The sequence below is a fragment of the Lactuca serriola genome, chromosome 3 (genome assembly GCF_051521515.1).
Source record: "Lactuca serriola cultivar US96UC23 chromosome 3, Lser_US96UC23_V15, whole genome shotgun sequence".
Lineage (NCBI taxonomy): Eukaryota > Viridiplantae > Streptophyta > Magnoliopsida > Asterales > Asteraceae > Lactuca > Lactuca serriola.
The window spans coordinates 81,981,064-81,998,336 of record NC_136410.1 but is presented as its reverse complement, the minus strand read 5'-3'; the positions used below and the strand labels follow the sequence as shown (position 1 = coordinate 81,998,336).

General features: G+C 33.2%; 1 protein-coding gene across 2 annotated transcripts; it reads left to right on the top strand.

Annotated features, from left to right (window-relative positions):
* The first annotated feature begins 6,484 nt into the window (after positions 1–6,484).
* LOC145092756 (transcription factor bHLH30-like) lies at positions 6,485–8,960 on the top strand. Of its 2 annotated transcripts, XM_079030738.1 has the most exons (3): positions 6,485–6,635; positions 6,746–7,407; positions 8,272–8,960. In XM_079030738.1, the coding sequence occupies exons 2-3, from the start codon at positions 6,781–6,783 to the stop codon at positions 8,734–8,736; spliced, it is 1,092 nt and encodes a 363-aa protein (XP_078886864.1). In that variant the 5' UTR covers positions 6,485–6,635; positions 6,746–6,780; the 3' UTR covers positions 8,737–8,960. The 2 variants fall into 2 exon arrangements, with proteins under 2 accessions (XP_078886864.1, XP_078886863.1); XM_079030737.1 differs by having other exon boundaries at positions 6,493–7,407.
* The last annotated feature ends 8,313 nt before the right edge of the window (positions 8,961–17,273 follow it).

Below are 17,273 nucleotides of genomic sequence, written 5' to 3'. Positions count from 1 at the left end.
TTATCTTATTCGAGGAATAATATTATGGAAGTCAGTACTTCTTTGAAGATGCAACCAAGAAAGAAAAGCAAAATGCTAACTAACATGCCATTAGAAGTGATTGAGAAGATAATAGTTGAAGTGGAAAAAATTTAAGCAGTCAACGCTTTCAAGCTGAAGGTTGTGTAAGTTTCGTCTTCAATCCTTCTATTACATGTGTATATTTGATTTTTGCTTATAGTTAGGGGCCAATATTGTGTTTCGTTTTCAGTTGCAGAATCTTGAACGAGGCAGGAAAAATAGAAGAAATATTCAAACAAATGGAGATAGATGGATCATGTTTTAGTCGTTGGTCTGATGGGAAATATGCAGTCGTCAACAAATACAAAGAGTTGAGAAACCCAAATATTCTATTCACAGATGGATTGGTACTCTATTATCTGCATAGTATTAATTTGTTTCTTGTTTTGCATTAGTTTAAATAGAAATTGTGTGTTTAATTTTTTTTAAGATAAAGTTATTTTTCTTGGAAGTTGATGAAGGGAAAACGATGTTTGAATAAGTATCTGCATTGGGACATTTTGATGCAATATTTGTCCTAGGAATGATGATGATGGTAGAAGGCAGACAGAGGAAGCAGGAGGCTTTGGACATGTTGAACGATGACTACCGCAGAACAAAAGGTACTTGGAATCTTAGGGCAACTTGTTCCAAGGTTCATCTCCACTTGAATTGGGACGGGAGAAAACATGTAGAATTCCATGGATTCTATAAAACTTGTGTAATGCATAGTTCTGTGATTAGTGTGCCAGAGGCTTTTGTGTATGGATACAAATGGATATTCAGTTGTGAAATTTGTCTGTGGGAGGCTTGTTTTAATATGCTTGATAAGGAGTTTGGGGTCATTTATGACTATTTCGATTGTCTGCAATCTTCCCCAACGTCAAACTCCCCACGCTAAGGAAAAACCATAAAATCCTTGATAGATAATCATTATCACAATCGATTTTCATGAACGTTAGAGGAGGGAGTACTTCTTCAACGATCATTGCATCAAAGTGAATTTTTCTTCATCCCCTGTTACTTGTAATTGTTTTTTCCCCTGTTTTTGTTATAAAAAATGATATAAACTTATACAATCTGTATTTGTTAGTAGAATGTCTACTTCAAGAGTGTGTACTTCATTGGGTGATCTTCCTATAGAAATTCTAACTCGCATTATCACAGTGGTAGGGTCTGATTTCGCTAAAGACATTATATAGGAAAAATTTTGGTACGTAATTCTCATTCATTATCTTATTAATTATATTAAATGAAGAACAATATGATAATAACTGTAAATTTAATTCTGTAAAGTTCCAAAAATATGAATGAAGCGGGTAAAGATTGTGATGTGTTTAAAATAGTATCCCTTGATGAGTTTCCAGTTAGTGAAGCAGGCTTGGGTTCCAAATTTTTGAAGGTTGATGTGTAGAACAGGTGCCATGTGTAGAACATGAGTGGCATATGTCATTGAGTAATTTTTTATTTTTAGTTTAATTGTTTCAGTTTTCTTAATGATATTGTTATTTTGTTAACAGGTAGAGTACTTTTGTAATGTTGACTTTGCTTTGGGCTTGAATTTGTTGAATAATGTCGGAGATGATGGTCATCAGGAGGCTAATTATTTGCTCGTGATGATCAACATATCAAGAGGTTTTCTTGATTGTGAGAAAGTAAGTATACTTTGTACATTATATTATAATTAACATATATGTATACATTGTACATTATATTATAGTTAACATATGTTTATAATGTGTACTTGTAGATTTGGGTATACTTGATGCATATTTCGGTGTGGTTGCTCCCGATTATGAAGACGATGAAGAATGTGTTGAAGGTACCAAAAAGTTGTTACGGAATATACATTTTGTGCATAGACCTACAACGCATAACATCACCTTACAATGTGAAAAGGAAGATCATTCCGTCGACGGGGAATTTGCACCATTTTTAATCCATAAAGTCTTTGACTTTAAGCTTTTCAATGGCTAAAGAGGGCTCGGTCCTCAAAACCCTAACTTTTACAACACTCAGTGTCACTTAAATCATGCATGGGCCCAAGGAAACGATCAAGCAACCATTTTTATGAACCAAAGCGTCCTAAAACACCTAAAAGGACAGATAATAAGTGCTCCAAATCACAAAGATCCAAACTTGGGACAAAGAACTCATAAATGACCATCAAATGGGATCTAGAAACAATATCAGCAAAGCATGTGATTTATACCTTCAAAGGATGCACAAAGTGAAAGAGTTTATGGATCCACAAGCTTGCATGCAACACCACCTTCTTCAATGACCTTCTTCCTTAACAAGAATGCAAAAAATTACCAAAAAGGCTCCAAGATCTTCAATCTTAAGGCTAGGGTTCAATATTAGAGCATAAAGGTAGTAGAGGCTAATTATAGGAGGTCCAAGGGTGTAATAATGTGTTTAAATAAGGGTGTAACACTAAAAGTTAGGCTTTGGCATATGCCCACGTATGCCCAATGTACTCCCTCGTACGCCAACCATATGCTGCCTGCATCCCGACTCACTTAATGGCATACGCCCAACGTACATGCCACGTACGCCCAACGTACGCAGCTAATCCCAAAATCCTCAAAACTTCACCCACGAAAAGGTATTGAGGAGCTCTACAACACTATTTAAATAATTTGACTTAAAACACATCGAACTAAAATCTTTTTTTCGAAAAGAAGTTTGAAACACCACTTTTCCCATTTTTACCCCTTGACTCCAAAGCACAAACTAAACTCTTAGATCACATAATCTACATTACCCATATCCAAATGAGTTAAAATCTCTCTTTCCCCAAAGCCCAAAGCCTTATGATACTTTATCTTCGGGTCAGACCCCGAATTATGAAACGAGTCAAAACAGGGTGTTACATAAAATATGAAAAAAAAAGTGACAGAACATCCAAAAAATAAAGCAATATGTTAATTTTGGTGTGATTGTGTAACATCCTGTTTTGAGAAGTTTCTTAGTTCGGTATTTTGGACAATAAATGGATCTAGTAATGCCTTTGGGCTTCAAGGGAGTAGAGTGTAGACCCTATTGGATGTTGCTAATGTTGGTTATGCAATCCGAGACCGTGGGTTGTGTTTTGGAGTCAGGGGATAAAACGGGAAAAGTGATGTTTCATACTGCTTTCTTGGAATAAAGATTTTAGTTTGATATGCTTTAAGTTAAAAGTAATTATATAGGATTGTGGGGCTCTTCAATACTTTTCCCTGCATACAAAGAATACCGAAAACGAAGTTGGAATGAAGAAGTTTTGGCTCTTTTGAAGTTAAGATGGAAATAGGGAGTCTGGAAGTACGCTAGATGTACACTAGTTGGGCGTAGTAGGCCAAAGAGACACGTTTTTAGGGCATTACATTGGGCATAAATTTAGGTATGTTGGACATACCGTTATAGAGTAAAAAACCCATTTTCATGGTTTTTAGCCCTATTTAAGGTCTCTAACCCATTGAGTATCATTCCTATCATGAGCATCCACCCACTTGAGCCTCTAACTCGAAACCCTATCCTCCTCTCACTTATTTTGAGCCTTGACGTCATTTATGAATTTATTTATCCATTAGAAGGTAGTGGAAAAGTGTTTGGAAAGGATTCTCACATAGATCCAACAAGATTACATCATTTAGAGATCTTTGTGAGTAAAAAGCTTCAAACTTGCTCATTAGTTTCATAGATCTTGTTAATTTTCATATTTTTCACTTTTTGGTCACTTTAGTGCATGAATTTTTGATCTTGGAAGTTTGTGACCTTGTTATGGATAAAGTTGGAAACTTTATCCATCTAAACATCATAGTGATTTAGATCTAAAATTTAGAGACATAGACTTAATGGATTAAGTTGAGAAAGATGTATTTTTGGTCCCTTTGAGAATTAAAGACTAGATATTGGTTATTTAGACCATCATGATGGATAAAGTGGGAAATTATCCATTATGGAGCTATTAGCAACCATAAAATTGTGATCTTGGTCCTTCTATCCCCTCCATGCAAGAGTTATGATATCTTACTAGATTATTAAGTTAGGGTTTTAGTTTTTGGACCTTTTCTAGCCATGGAAAGTCATAAAGTTGGAAACTTTATGAATTAGATTGATATTTCGGACTAGATCTGAACTTTAGATGCAATGTCTTAATGGAATGAGAGCTTAACGAAGAAATGTTGAATCGGGTCGAGTACATTGGACATACCTGGTGGTACAATTAGCATACTGGGCAAAGGCCTCGTAATCTGACCAAGGATCTACTACGCTAAACGTAGCGACTGAGTATGTTGGGCGTAGTCACTCTGTGTTGACCCTTTGAATTTTTTGACTTTGATCTTTGACTAGGAATTTGACCAAGTTTGAACTAAGGGCATTTTGGGTAATTTAAATAATAGTTTGAGATTTGGGTCTCTGTTAATTGCATAAGTGACCAGTAGAGACTGCTTTTGGAGCAGTGATATGTGCAACTATTTTTCAGACTGTGAGGTGAATTTTCCTCATTGTAGTTGTGGGTCAACGGCATCAATGCTGACCACTAGATTATGGATCCTGGTATATAGGATATTAGTATGCTATATTGATCTGCTAGATCTATATGATTATCTGTTTGTTGGTTATATGTTTATCTGGTATATATGGCGACATAGTGTCGTTGGGTTGAGACTCTATTGCTTTGTGCCACCATTCAACAAACCTGGGTAATCCAAGCGAAAGGTTGTTGCCTAGGGCATTCCAACCGGAAGGTTGTAGGTCTGGAGTAATCCAACCAGGAGGTTGTGGACTCAATATGTATTAGGCAATCCAACCGAAAGGTTGTGGACGAGGGCAATCTAACCGGAACATTGTGGGCCAGGGGTAATCCAACCAGAAGGTTGTGGACCTAGTATATGTTTTGTTGTGTGGTATTTTTAGGAAACTCACTAAGTTTTGGTTTACAATTTGATTGTTATGGTATCAGGTACTTCAGAGATTTGAGCAAAGTGAATGCTTGATCATACACACCATCCTAGATTTTTATGAGATTATGATTTTGGGATACTCCGATTCATGTTTATCACTTTTGAAAACTATAATTTGTAAACAGTTATGGTTTTGAATTAATTTTAAAAAAAAAAATTTACCTTGATTTTTAGAATGTTACAGATTGACATGTAAATAGAGATTTTTGCCATCAACATGGCAGTAGAGACTGTGTAACAACGAGTATTCTCTAATGTCTGATCATCAGAAGCTTGTATGATTTATTCTAACAAACCTATTGATGCATTTCCTAGTTCGATATGATGTATGATATATCTTAATGGGTGGAAATAATAAGTTTTTTGTTTGAAAAGAAAGTAAATATTGTGTATGAAATAATTTGTGAGATGATAATTATCTAGAAATATATTTAGAAAAAAATAGCTTGTTAAAAGTCATTATTGCTACAGATGGAAATAAGAAGTTTAATAGAAAAATCTTTTGAATAGCAGTTATACATATATAATTTAGGACGAGGTTAATTATAAAGAAGTGATTAACTTATTTGTAATAAACATAGTTAATTGATCAATGTTTACGTTTAGATAAGTTTCCCTATAAAATCAAGCGGTTGCGTTACTTGGGTATCAAGAAGCTTTTACATTGGATGTTTGTCTTTCATCCATTTACAATTCTTTACTATTTACAGTAAAATTAAATAATTATTAGCATTATATCGGTATATACAAATCCAATTTTGAATGTGAGTGATACATAGAATTAATTGATTAACTGAATTGTAATAAACATAGTTAATTGATTAAGCGGGTGTCGAGAAGTTTTTACTGTGCATGTTCGTCTTTCATACAATAATAGTTACTTATAAGCATTTTGTATTTATAATTCTCTACTATTTACAGGCAAATTAAATAATTATTAGCGTTATATGCAGGGGAGGAACTATGTAGATGTTCGTGATAGCCTGTGATATCCCTCAAATTTTTAGGTACTGTGTAAATTTTTTAAAAATATTTTTGGTGTAGTGTAATTTTTTCGGTGTGCTACCTCGAATATTTACGTGTGCTACCCATAACATTTGGTTGTAGCTCCGCCACTAATCGAATATTTACATGTGCTACCAATAGCATTTCGTTCAGCTCGGCACTAATTATATGAGTATCTAGCAGTTTTTACATTGCATTTGTCTTTCACACAATGACAGTGACTTATTAGCATTTGTATTTACAATTCTTTACTATTTACGGTCAAATTAATAATTTTTGTTTTTCGTAACTATTGCCATAGAAATTACAGTATAAATATAATTCAAATCATTAATGCGAACCAAAAAGTGAAGGAAGCTAAAAGTTAATATCGTAGGATGAAAGGAAAGGTAACAAGTGTTCACTCTCTCATGAGAGGAGAGAGAAAAACAAAAAGGAAACCCTAAAAGACCACCACAAAATTTTAGCACAAAAAAGTGTTTTCTACTTGATTGTTTAAAGGATCAATGGCACCCCCGTCTCACTCAACAAAACCTGACATTTCAAAGAGATAAAGTGATCATTAAACGACCAAGGTCTTATACAGAGAGAGAGAAAGAGAAAGGTGATGTGATCAAGAGCATTCACTATATTCAGAAGGTATATTTAATTAACACTCTGTTGATCATATTCATATGCCCCCAAAGTTTTTTCCTTCTAAAATTAATTTTGATGAGTATGTGGATTGCTGTAAATATGTATGTCGAAAGGATATAGTTGTGTGGGGAGGTAAGTCAAAACTATTATGCGTTCTAAGAGAGAAGAACAAGAACAAGTAGAAGACGAACAAGAAGAAGAAGTTGATCATCATCAAGATTTGCAAAATATTCAAGGATTTCAAGAACACCCATCAATCATTCAACAGATTCAAGATCAAAATATGGGTATCAATGATTATTCATATACGGCATCATCAGAAGTCTCTCCGATCTTGCACTCACAACAGCAGCCTTGGATTCTACCTCAAGTGTTTCAACACCACAACTCCAGCTACACTCCAGATCTTACCTATCCTTCCGGAGACCATGGCACATATCTCTTCCCTCCACCGCCACCACCTCCGCCGTCATCTTATGGTGGTTTGATTCATAGGAGGGTACCTAGTGGCTTGCAATTTGCATACGAGGGTAGTACATCAGCTTCATCAGACCACCACCTAAGGCTCATATCCGAGACACTGGGCCAGATGGTTCAGCCAGGGTCTATGCCGTTTGGGCTCCAAGCTGAAATGGGTAAGATGACATCTCAAGAGATCATGGACGCTAAAGCTTTAGCAGCTTCGAAGAGCCACAGTGAAGCTGAAAGACGACGTCGAGAGCGCATCAACAATCATCTTGCCAAACTTCGAAGCTTACTTCCCAGTACCACCAAAGTAAGTATTCTTAGTAAAACCATAACAAGCTACGGGATATCAATCGCTACAGCATGCAACTCTTCAAAAATTTTAAAATAATGGTTTCAGTTCTCAACTTATGTGATTGTCTGCATGAAAAATTCAGTTACTCACACACGACAAGTTTGATTGTTGTATTATATACCATAGAACAATACCACCAAGTTAACTGGCAACTCTAAACATCGTCATTCATATCAAAATTCATGGTTCAAATCCTCTCCTCTCTTGGTCTTTTAAAAAAAACACTAAATTTTTCCATGGGTTTTTCATTTTGGAATTCTGTATATGATTTTTGAAAATAAATTATATTCTTATCTCAGAATTCATCAACGTTGATATGACACAACATGCCATTCATATCGTTTATATCAAATCACAAACCCCACCATTGATGTCTTTAGGAACATTATTTTTATTCTATATACATATGTATTTATTGATATTATTCTTCAACATTTACTGGGACACATAAATGACATGATAAGCATCATATGATCATGCACATAATGTTTGACTTCGAATATACGTGAGGAATTTAAAGCAACTTGAGTTCATGTCCAACCATTGGAAATATCATGTATCACATCAGGCATATATCAATAGACTGACAACGTAAAAAAAATCAAGTATATATTTCTCGTAGCAAAAGCCATATATATGTTTACAGTTGTGCGCAATAAATGCCCAAGGTTTAACGGTAGCTAGGAAGCATATTCTGAATCGCATATACAACGAGCTAGTATATAAATGTATGAGCATATATAAACGCTAATTAGCTTTAAAAATATATTGAACGATTAATAATCATTACGTCATAACGGTTTGTGTAAACTGATACAGACAGACAAGGCTTCGTTGTTAGCTGAAGTGATACAACATGTGAAAGAGCTAAAACGTCAGACGTCCATAATAGCCGAACAAAGTCCAGTCCCTACAGAAACCGATGAGTTGACCATTGACAACACGTCTGACGAAGATGGCAATATAGTCATCAGAGCATCATTATGCTGTGACGACCGATCGGATCTTTTACCGGACCTCATTAAAACCCTAAAAGCTCTTCGTCTAAGAACCCTAAAAGCTGAGATCACAACGCTTGGAGGGCGTGTGAAGAACGTTTTGTTCATTACTGGAGATCAAGATTCGACTAACAACAATGATACCGTCAATTACTCAATAGGCATGATCCAAGAAGCATTCAAAGCGGTGATGGAGAAAACAAACGGCGATCATGAATCTTCTTCTGGCAGTGTTAAAAGACAAAGGACAAACAACATTAATGTTCTTGATCCTCGTAGGACATGATGATCTGTCTGAAACTTTAGGGCTTACACCTTTAAGAATTTCTGTTGTTTCTCCCCTTGAGATCTTGGGTTTAAGTCTTTTGTTTGCACTTTTGGTGTGTTTACTTGCTTCTCTTGCTGTTTTTATTTCGGGTCTTTTGTTTGGTCAATGGGTATGCTTGATCTGTTGTTGAACTTGTGTTAATGGAGAAAAGATAACAAGTAGTGTCCTTATATATTTCCTTACCTCATGAACTAATTAATTAATTTATTTATTTTATATATATATATATATATATATATATATATATATATATATATATATATATATATATATATATATATATATATATATATATATATATATATATATATAGGGTTAGGTTCATCTGAGACGGCCTAATTTTGTGAGACGCATTTTTTTATTTTTTTTTATTTTTTTTAGTTAATTCAATTTCCGAAAATAATATTTAAAAAAAGAATTTTTGGATTTTTCCATTTATTTTACATTTTAAAATTATTTTTTAGAATATGTACAGTGTAATATTCTATTAGAATATTTTACGTATTTTTCAAAAAAAAATAGAAATTTTTTTTTATTTTTTTTAGTTAATTCAAGTTCCGAAAATAATATTTATAAAAAGAATTTTTAGATTTTTCCATTTATTTTGCATTTTCAAATTATTTTTTACAATATGTCAGTGTAATATTCTATTAGAATAATTCACGTATTTTTCAACAATAACAGAATTTTTTTAACTTTTTTTTTAATTTTTTTAATTTTTTTTAGTTAATTCAAGTTTCGAAAATAATATTTAAAAAAAAAAATTTTGGATTTTTCCATTTATTTTGCATTTTAAAATTATTTTTAGATTTGGTCTCACGGTCTCACAAAATTAGAATGGTCTCAAATGAACCTGAACCTATATATATATATATATATATATATATATATATATATATATATATATATAGAGAGAGAGAGAGAGAGAGGTTACGTTGAGATTAAAAATAAAATAGAGATCTTGAGATTCAACCTTAGGCACATATTCAACATCTGCTGTTTTAACCCTCCGGCGTATCGGCGGGACATGTTTATTATAATCATAAATGATTATATAGAGCCGTTCGTTCTTTTCTCCTCTGCCACCATCCCCACTACCACTACTGCCACTAGGGCTGTCAAATATGTACCACGGAGAACCAACCAATATGTTACCAACCGAACCAAGAAAGTTGGTTTCCAATATATTTTGTAGCCAACATGTTTGGTTGGTAGTACCGGACCAATTCAGTAAACTTGGTACAGTAATGATATTAAATTTTGAATACCATCGTATTACCATACCAACCAATTCATATATATATATATATATATATATATAATCGAAATCGTATTTTTAAATGTCAAGTGTTTACTGTTTACGATTTTAAAAATATGATATTCGACATTAGACTTAGTCAATAGTTATTACCACATTAGATTAAAAAACTGAAAAGTTACTTATTAAATTTCTTAGTAACTAGAATAGTTAATTTACTAATTTATATTACTAGACGAGAAAAGTGTCCCATGTCGTGAGTGGTCTTTAAGTATTACAATTGAAAATTAGACCAAAATTTGTACCAACCAAACTTGTTGGTAGTCAAACAAGTTGGTACCAAGTATAGTTGGTACGGTACTGGTAGCAAAAAATTTATATCAACTATAGTTGGTATGGTACACAGTTTGAGTAAAAATCAATTGGTACCATACCATGTTCAGCCCTAACCGCCACTACCACAATCACTACCATCATCTCTGACGTCATCCGACCCTACAATTGTCACCTCCGTCACTTATACCACTGTTACCTCTATCACCACCACCTTTTCTGCCACCAACTGTCATAATCATATATGGTTATTCAATCTGTGAACAGACGTATATGTATAATCATTTATGATTATATAGGCATATATGTATAAACATGTATAATCATATATGATTATACATCTCTGTCATATAATCATTTATGATTAGGCATACATCGTTGTTACCGGTACGCTGCAACGTTAGAGCGGTAAATGAAAAATATTTGGTTGTGGTTGAATTTCAAGATCTCTACGTTTTTTCTAATCTCAAGTGAACCGTCTCGTATATATATATATATATATATATATATATATATATATATATATATATATATATATATATATATATATATAGAGAGAGAGAGAGAGAGAGAGAGAGAGAACCATAATTAGCAAGGAACCAATCGTGAGCGTCGGAAATCATAATGATCAACCGTTAAGGAAACAGATGTACACTTTTACATTGGACGCACATATACCAGATTATACCAAAAAATCCACCTCCTTATCAAAAAACTCACCTCTTTTTTTCGTTTAAATTTCTTTTAGCCACATTCTCTATAAAAAAAAAACCAAATATACCGTTGTTCTCGATTTTCCGTCTTCTTTCCATAGAGATCCATGTTGATATATAAAAAATACAATTTTTTTCGAAAAAAACTCACTTCATTTTGTTAGTTTTTTCAATATGTAAGTTTATTTTTAAAAAAATAATAATTATTATACCAAACATTTTAATTTCTTGTACTTTATTAATAAACATCAACACTGATTTATAAAAAAAAAAAAAAAAAATCTTCGAACAGTGTATATTCATAATGTGATAAATAGACTCATGTCTATTTCTTTGATTTCGTTAAAATTACACATCTAGTACTTAAAATAATAGGACCATTCCACAATGGTTTAAAAATAAATCAAAAACCTAATCAAATCTCCCTTCTCCCACGTTCTCTCACTGATTTGTTTTTCTCACTCTCCATGATAAATCCAATAATTTGACTTGTCAAAAAATCCTTTTATTCATCGGCCCTTCTTTTTGAGGAAGATCATCAGTCCATCGTCCCCAATGACGATGGACCCTTGTTCGATTGCAAATACTTCTCGTAATCAGTCTTCCATCGAACTTCAGAACCTTCTTCTGTCATAATCGAAACCCATTGAAGCGCATAACTCTATTTCCCTGTAATAGAACAATCATCGACGGTTGGGATCAGATTATTGGTGATAAAATTTCCAAGTTGGGTTTAGGTAACTTTGAGATATCGAGATTGCATTCCTAGAATTGAAGGTTTGTTTGATGCAGTTAGTTATTTCCCGAAGCAAACTCTTAATGATATGCAATCTTCATCGATGATTTCCACCACACTCCTCCTTCTCGCTATCATCACCGCCACCCAAACTCCAACTCCAACACCACCAACATCCCCCACTAGCATCTGATTCTAACAACGGTGTCTACTTATCCCATACTTACACATCCAGAACAAGGCCCCACCAAACTCAACATAAAATCAAACCTATCGCTTCGAATCAACTCTCAGAGTCATTAATAACGTCGGCGAAGAGCTTAAATCGTAGAGGTTGTTTGTGGGTTTTCAACATTATGAGTACTTGGTATCTGCTTCTAATGTTGTGATTATTGACGGCTCTGCTAATTTTCATGGTCCAGTTGGAAACGAAACCGTTTTTGTTGGGTTTCCAAGTATTGATCTCAATACCACTATTGGAACTGCTGGTCATGTGAATCGGATATCGGTTCCGGTTGATTTTGTGGGTATTCAATTCAGAGATCACTCGCGCGTTGTTCCTATGCCTTCAAATGTTTCTCTAGCTAATGATGGGTTTGTTTGCCCTAGACCTACAATGGAGGCCAAAATACTCTTTATTTATGATTCATTACATTATTATAGCTTACCATGGGTGAAAAGGATTATGATCAGAGATTCCTCTATTTGTTAATTTATAAAAACTATCTACTTTGACTTGGAATATATTTGATTTTGTTGTCTACTATTTGATTAGATCGGTGTAATGTTCTTATAGATCTGATGTTACTCGAAATGGGTTCTTTTGAGTTGCTCGAAAATTTTCAGGGTCGAACGTATTGTGTTTTGTATTTGAAAATTTAGCTAATTTTGATTTCAACATAATGCTTTCTTGATTGGTAGATTTTAATTGTTTGAAAGTTTAGATTCAAGGGGTTCTTTGTTACTAATACTTGAATTATTTTCTGCTTCAAATCCTTAAAAAGTTTGAGCTTTGTTTCCGTTAAGCAATCAATCAACAAATTCTTTGGTAGTTCCATCTTCCATGAATAGGACAATTTTACATTGAAATGGTTTCTTTTATTAATTGCTTCAAATTTTGTAGGGTTAAGTCTTAAATTTACCTAATTGTGGCTTCTTTTAAAACACTATTTTGTTTTTAATGGTTTGACCAATTCATTCAAGGGTTCTTCTTGTTTCATTCTTACTTGAATCGGGTCCATAATTGAAAATCAACAAATTCTTTGATAATTAGTGGTTCTATGACTCTATCATCTATGAACAAACAATTGTACTTGATTAATATATTTGACTAAATCTTGTTGAATTTCTTAAATCTTGCTAGGAACCCGAGTGATGCAATTATGTTGCAGAAAAGATCTAAATACAATAAACCAAAACGGTTCGGGAAAGGAGAACTGGTGGTTTTTTGCATCTGATCTTTGATTTCCTGAAAATGTAATCGTTCGAATTTTTTTTCTTTCGTCTCGAGATCATCTGTTATTTTCAAAATAAATTCTAGTTTGTTCTTTATTTCGGTTTGCTATTTGTAATTGATCATTTTGTTCATGATTATTTCATATTGTGATCTTTGACTATTAGTTATTGTTGAGCAAAAGGAGTTTGATTTGTTCTCTATAAATAAATTTGATGACAGCAATGGTATGATCGATAATTTTGAAAATTTTGATTTGGTATAGCAATGGTTGATATTGATGAATCGATTCATGAATTGGGTTGTATATTGGAGAATTCTGGACAAATTGAAGAAGAACATGATGATTTCGCATTATAATCATGTTTGATCACAAAAAAATTGGATATTGGTGTTTGTGATGGAGTGTTAGGTTTTGTATAGGTGGGAGACATGAAAATTACAACAAACCATAAGGACCATTCATGTAATTTACCCACTAACAATAAAATCACATTTGTCGCTTTATCATTGGTTCAAATATTGTTGTCATAATTATTAATTTTCTGTTGAACTCTCTTATATATATATATATATATATATATATATATATATATATATATATATGTGTGTGTGTGTGTGTGTGTGTGTGTGATATTAAACTGTGTGATGATAATAATAATAAGAGTAAATTACTGAAATCATCCCTATGGTTTGGTCAAAATTGGACGTTTGGTCCCTAACTTTTTTTTGCACTCGGATCATCCCTGTGGTTTGATTTTATTGCGTTTTTCGTCCCTTACATACATAAAATTAGGGACCAAATGTGTAATTTTTACCAAACCATAGGGACGAAAAACGCAACAAAATGAACTATAGGGACGATCTGAGTGCAAAAAAAGATTAGGGACCAAACGTGCAATAATTTGTAGGGTTAAGTCTTAAATTTACCTAATTGTGGCTTCTTTTAAAACACTATTTTGTTTTTAATGGTTTGACCAATTCATTCAAGGGTTCTTCTTGTTTCATTCTTACTTGAATCGGGTCCATAATTGAAAATCAACAAATTCTTTGATAATTAGTGGTTCTATGACTCTATCATCTATGAACAAACATTTGTACTTGATTAATATATTTGACTAAATCTTGTTGAATTTCTTAAATCTTGCTAGGAACCCGAGTGATGCAATTATGTTGCAGAAAAGATCTAAATACAATAAACCAAAACGGTTCGGGAAAGGAGAACTGGTGGTTTTTTGCATCTGATCTTTGATTTCCTGAAAATGTAATCGTTCGAATTTTTTTTCTTTCGTCTCGAGATCATCTGTTATTTTCAAAATAAATTCTAGTTTGTTCTTTATTTCGGTTTGCTATTTGTAATTGATCATTTTGTTCATGATTATTTCATATTGTGATCTTTGACTATTAGTTATTGTTGAGCAAAAGGAGTTTGATTTGTTCTCTATAAATAAATTTGATGACAGCAATGGTATGATCGATAATTTTGAAAATTTTGATTTGGTATAGCAATGGTTGATATTGATGAATCGATTCATGAATTGGGTTGTATATTGGAGAATTCTGGACAAATTGAAGAAGAACATGATGATTTCGCATTATAATCATGTTTGATCACAAAAAAATTGGATATTGGTGTTTGTGATGGAGTGTTAGGTTTTGTATAGGTGGGAGACATGAAAATTACAACAAACCATAAGGACCATTCATGTAATTTACCCACTAACAATAAAATCACATTTGTCGCTTTATCATTGGTTCAAATATTGTTGTCATAATTATTAATTTTCTGTTGAACTCTCTCTCTCTCTCTCTCTCTCTTATATATATATATATATATATATATATATATATATATATATATATATGTGTGTGCGTGTGTGTGTGTGTGATATTAAACTGTGTGATGATAATAATAATAAGAGTAAATTACTGAAATCATCCATATGGTTTGATCAAAATTGGTCGTTTGGTCTCTAACTTTTTTTTGCACTCAGATCATCCCTGTGGTTTGATTTTATTGAGTTTTTCGTCCCTTACATACATAAAATTAGGGACCAAATGTGTAATTTTTACCAAACCATAGGGACGAATAACGCAACAAAACGAACTATAGGGACGATCTGAGTGCAAAAAAAGATTAGGGACCAAACATGCAATAATTTACTCTAATAATAATAATAATAATAATAATAATAATAATAATAATAATAATAATAATAATAATAAAAGATTTGTAGGATAGTTTTCACTTAAAAGCTTGGAAGGATAGAAAAGTGAGGGAATAATAGAAAACTGCTCTCTCTATCTCTCTCTCTCTCTCTCTCTCTCTCTCTCGAAAATAGTAGTTTTCTTTCGCTCGGAAAGGATAGCTTTTATTAATAAACAATTGTAGGGTATAATTATTAAAAGCTTTCCTGGGTACAACTATTTAAGTTTTTCCTCATTGTTTGTCAGAAAAGCAAGTGAGTCTTGTCTTTACTTGTTATCTTATTAGTAGGATAGGTAGACATGTTCTAGGTTTTAAGGGATGTGTAAGATTTCTTTTAAATGTCTTTTATTATTATATTAGTTGTCTTTGGCTGTAAATAGTATTTGTGGTCAGCATTTTATTACAATCAATGAAACCGTCTGTTTTCTTTTAATAAAGACTTAAGGTTTGAGCTTGTAATACTTTTTCTCGTTTTTTTCTCCTACCTCTTTTCATCTTGATGGGTCACACGTTTGAACAATAATTGACAGTTAATATTGCATACAGTTAGATCTTTATTTCCCAAGAGATGGTATCAAAGCAAGGTAGCTCTATGCCAAGGTTACTGATGGCAGATAAAGGTGAAGGTGTTCAAAAATCTGAGAAGAATGGTAGTGTTATGCTACACTATCCAATGCTTACGAAATTAAATTACTCGGTGTAAGCTATAAAAATGCGAGTGAATTTGCAAGCACAAGGAGTGTGGAATGCATTTCAAGATAAAGATGTAGAAGAATAGAAAAATCGAATGGCTCTAGCTGTTATCTATCAAGCAATTCGAGAAGATGTTCTACTTATGTAGCTGAGAAGGACATAGCTAAATAAGCATGAGAAACACTTAAAGTAATGTACATGGGTGTTGATCGAGTAAAAGAGGCAAAAGTACAAACCTTGATAAATGACTTCGAGGTTACCAAATGAAAGACGGTGAATTGGTGGATGATTTTTTTCATGAGATTAAATACCATTGTAACCGGTATTCGATCTTTATGTGAAAAAATTGAAGAATTTGTGGTGGTGAAGAAATTTTTTCGATCTGTCCCATCACGATTTATGCAAATCATGATATATATATATATATATATATATATATATATCAAGTAATTTGGAGATTTAAAAAACATGATTGTGGAGGAGGCTGCGGGTCATTTAAAAACTCATGAAAAGAGGCTTCAGAGTTATGTAGAACAAGGAGACAGACCATCCTTGTTGCTTACACATGCCAAGTAGGCATCACGATCCAAGAACACCGACGAGGGGAGATCATCAAACATCTCAAAGGATAGAAATGGTCATGATGGCCAAGGCCAAGGGAGAGGTCGAGGACGAGGGCATGTGTAATGTCCCAAAAACCACAATAAGATCTTACATTTTTAAATAAAGTAAAATCATTTTTTCCAACCAAAACTCAAGCCATAAGAAACCAATGTCAAGTACAAATATTTCAAAATCAATGTATCATAATATCTCCAAGACATGTCTCTGAAGGATGTGTATGATTACACCTTTGCTTTGCCCCAATCATCCAAACTACCTGAAACATAACACTTAAACTATAAGCCAAATTTTAATGAGTTCCCCCAAGGTACCGCCACAAAAACATATAAAAGCATGCATATTGGGTCCACATCCATCAGGATGGATTACCCCTGAGCCTACAACATGAGTCTAGCTTGCCTTCCTGGCCCACATCTCATGTATGGATTACTCCTGAGCCCACACCATAAGTCCTCCTTGCCTTTCTAGCCTATAGG

Excerpts from the sequence above, each read along its gene's own strand:
- LOC145092756 (XM_079030738.1), top strand. The coding sequence starts at position 6,781 with ATGCGTTCTAAGAGAGAAGAACAAGAACAAGTAGAAGACGAACAAGAA. Across the intron at positions 7,408-8,271 it reads TACTTCCCAGTACCACCAAA|ACAGACAAGGCTTCGTTGTT; the intron begins GTAAGTATTCTT and ends AAACTGATACAG.